This window comes from Austrofundulus limnaeus, unplaced genomic scaffold, assembly GCF_001266775.1.
Source record: "Austrofundulus limnaeus strain Quisiro unplaced genomic scaffold, Austrofundulus_limnaeus-1.0 Scaffold6, whole genome shotgun sequence".
NCBI classification, from domain to species: Eukaryota; Metazoa; Chordata; class Actinopteri; order Cyprinodontiformes; family Rivulidae; genus Austrofundulus; species Austrofundulus limnaeus.
Genome location: NW_013952408.1, coordinates 3,788,223 through 3,790,609, shown reverse-complemented (window position 1 = coordinate 3,790,609; position 2,387 = coordinate 3,788,223). Strand labels below are relative to the sequence as shown.

Below are 2,387 nucleotides of genomic sequence, written 5' to 3'. Positions count from 1 at the left end.
GTCATATCTGAAAACTCTAAAAGCAACAAACTACCAAGCTAAACTGAGGTCCTCCGTCCATATTTTCAGTAGCAGGCTGGGTCCTTTTTGCATTCCCCTCTGTCATGTGGATAGAGACCTCAGTGACGAGAGGAGAATGTGTAGCACTGAGACATTTTGTGATAGCATTGGGGCTAACGCTAACAGGCAAAGCTGAAGCTCTTCTTCCATGAAGCAGCTCTGTTGTCCTCCATCTATATTTTCAGTTACAGGCTGAGTCATTTCTACCTTCTCCTCTCTGTCAACGCTCTCTGGTTTCATTTAAAAGAGCCGATCATCAGATATTGTCCAAGATTAACCTTCAGGGTGGATACAGTATAGCTTGCTCACACTGAGGACCTATCCACGTCATCATTTACCCAGAATGCTTTGCGTGTAAATAAAATGGCTCCGTCCATGTTAAAATATATTTTGAAAAATTTACAAAACTAAACAGGCTACAGTATTTTACAGTCTTTATTTTACAGTTAAAATACATGTTTATCAAATAAAGTCTAATGTTACAACTGATCATGGATCCCTTTAAAACAGGTCGACATCACGTACCTGCCGATGCAACCAGCTCTCACTCTCGTCTTCATGTTTCTGGGATAAATGAAGAGTCAAAAAAATACATTTAAAAAATGTTGGGCTTTTGTCTAAAATGTCAAGTAAAACCAATAACAACTGAAGAATCACCTCAATATAAAACACAATATAAAAAGTCAAATGAATACATTTCAAAACATAAAATGTTGATGTTTTTAGGTAATAAAAGAATCACTTGGTGGGGCTAAATCTACTACTTTAATTATTCACGCTATTTACAAAGAAACAACAACTAGCTAATTAGTTCAGTTGTACACACATTTAAATCTTTATTTAGACTGATTTACATTTATGTTTGTGCTGAGTTAATGTGTGGCACCTCCAACCACCAACTAAATGTGAACAAAATGGGCAAGAAACAAAAATTTGGCTTTTTAAAAGAAAAAAGTTTCATTTCAGTCAAAGCCAAACTAGAATAAAAAAGAAAAAAATGTTAAAAAGTGGTTTCAAGCGGCACAGGACATAATAGTCCACTTATTAGGGCCTATTTTTAGYAGTGGATTTGGAGTTCTGATGGTTTTTGTGCAGAATGAAAAAGCTTCACATGGATCACTTTAAAAAAAAAAAACATCAGTTGACCTGAAAGCACCAGTGTTTCTTTTTGTTTTCAGATTTCACCACAGAAACTCCTAAACGTAGCACTAAACTCCTGCTGCGTCACCTTGATGCAGACTCCGGTGGTGGCCTCACACAGCGTGAGGATGGAGTTGTTCTGAGCTCGGTTCAACCAGTTCACTGCCAGCTTGGTGCTGGTGGCCCATTTCACCGAGGTGATGTAATACTCTTTCCTGAAACAAACAAAGGAGTGAGTGGTAAAAAAGCCTCTGGCTCCTTTAAGATACCCCTGCAGGGATTTTTGTAGCGCTCRCAGTTTGGCGCAGACCGAGGCGCTGACAGTCTGTCACTCACCCGATTCGTGGGTCGTCAGGTTTCCTCATCACCACCGTGTGCAGGGGTCCGTGAAGGCTCACCACTGACAGGTGCACGGCAGGGTTCTCCTCTCCAGCCTGAAAAGGCCACGAGGACATTCAATACAAGCCTGGATTCTACTCGGCTTCTCTTAAAGTCTGTTAAAATAAAAAGTTCATACGTCCCACTGTACACATCTAAAAACCATTTTTAGACTGAGGGGAGTCAGCTTGTGTATCGTCTCTTATATATTGAACTGTGGAAGATGTTTTTCAGTCCTCTGACTTTAACAAAACATWGTGTTTTTCAATCATTTGTCCTGATTATCCAACAGGTTGTCATGCAGGTCGTCTAACACAGTGGGTCCCAATGTTGGGATCAGGACCACATCAAGGTGGGGTCTTAATAAGATGTTGGCATAAATGTTACAAAAGAGTGTGGTTAGTAAAATGAATAAAAATGGCAAAATGAATATTGTTCCTATGCTCTTGTTTACTTGACCAGATCCCAACRTTTAACCAAAAGTAACTGGGGGCACAAGATCTTTGTTACTGTTATTTTGTGAGTCAAAAACTGAAAAGTTTGATGATCATTTTCTGTGTGAAAACTCAACCTTCCAGCTTCAGAAACAGAGAGTTTCAAAATAACAAGTCTTTTTATATGTCTTATACACTGCAGGCTCCTTATCTGAAGAGAAACATTGGGCTCCTATGATTACCCTGAGGGTCACAACAATTAAACACCCCTTTGGACACTTTGGCTACGTTCACACTGCAGGTCTTAATGCTCAGTTCCGATTTTTTGAAAAAATCCGATCTTTTTGTGTGAACGTTCACATTACATTTTAAATG

At 39.3% G+C, this 2,387-nt stretch overlaps 1 protein-coding gene across 1 annotated transcript in view; it reads right to left on the bottom strand.

The window, feature by feature from the left end:
- Positions 1 to 2,387, bottom strand: part of dpp6b (dipeptidyl-peptidase 6b) — a gene marked incomplete at its 3' end in the record, with an annotated part of 89,182 nt that overhangs the window by 9,990 nt on the left and 76,805 nt on the right. Inside the window, 3 exon segments of the mRNA XM_014030949.1 lie at positions 586 to 624; positions 1,289 to 1,415; positions 1,537 to 1,634. Of these exon segments, the coding sequence (XP_013886403.1) occupies positions 586 to 624; positions 1,289 to 1,415; positions 1,537 to 1,634 (264 nt within the window).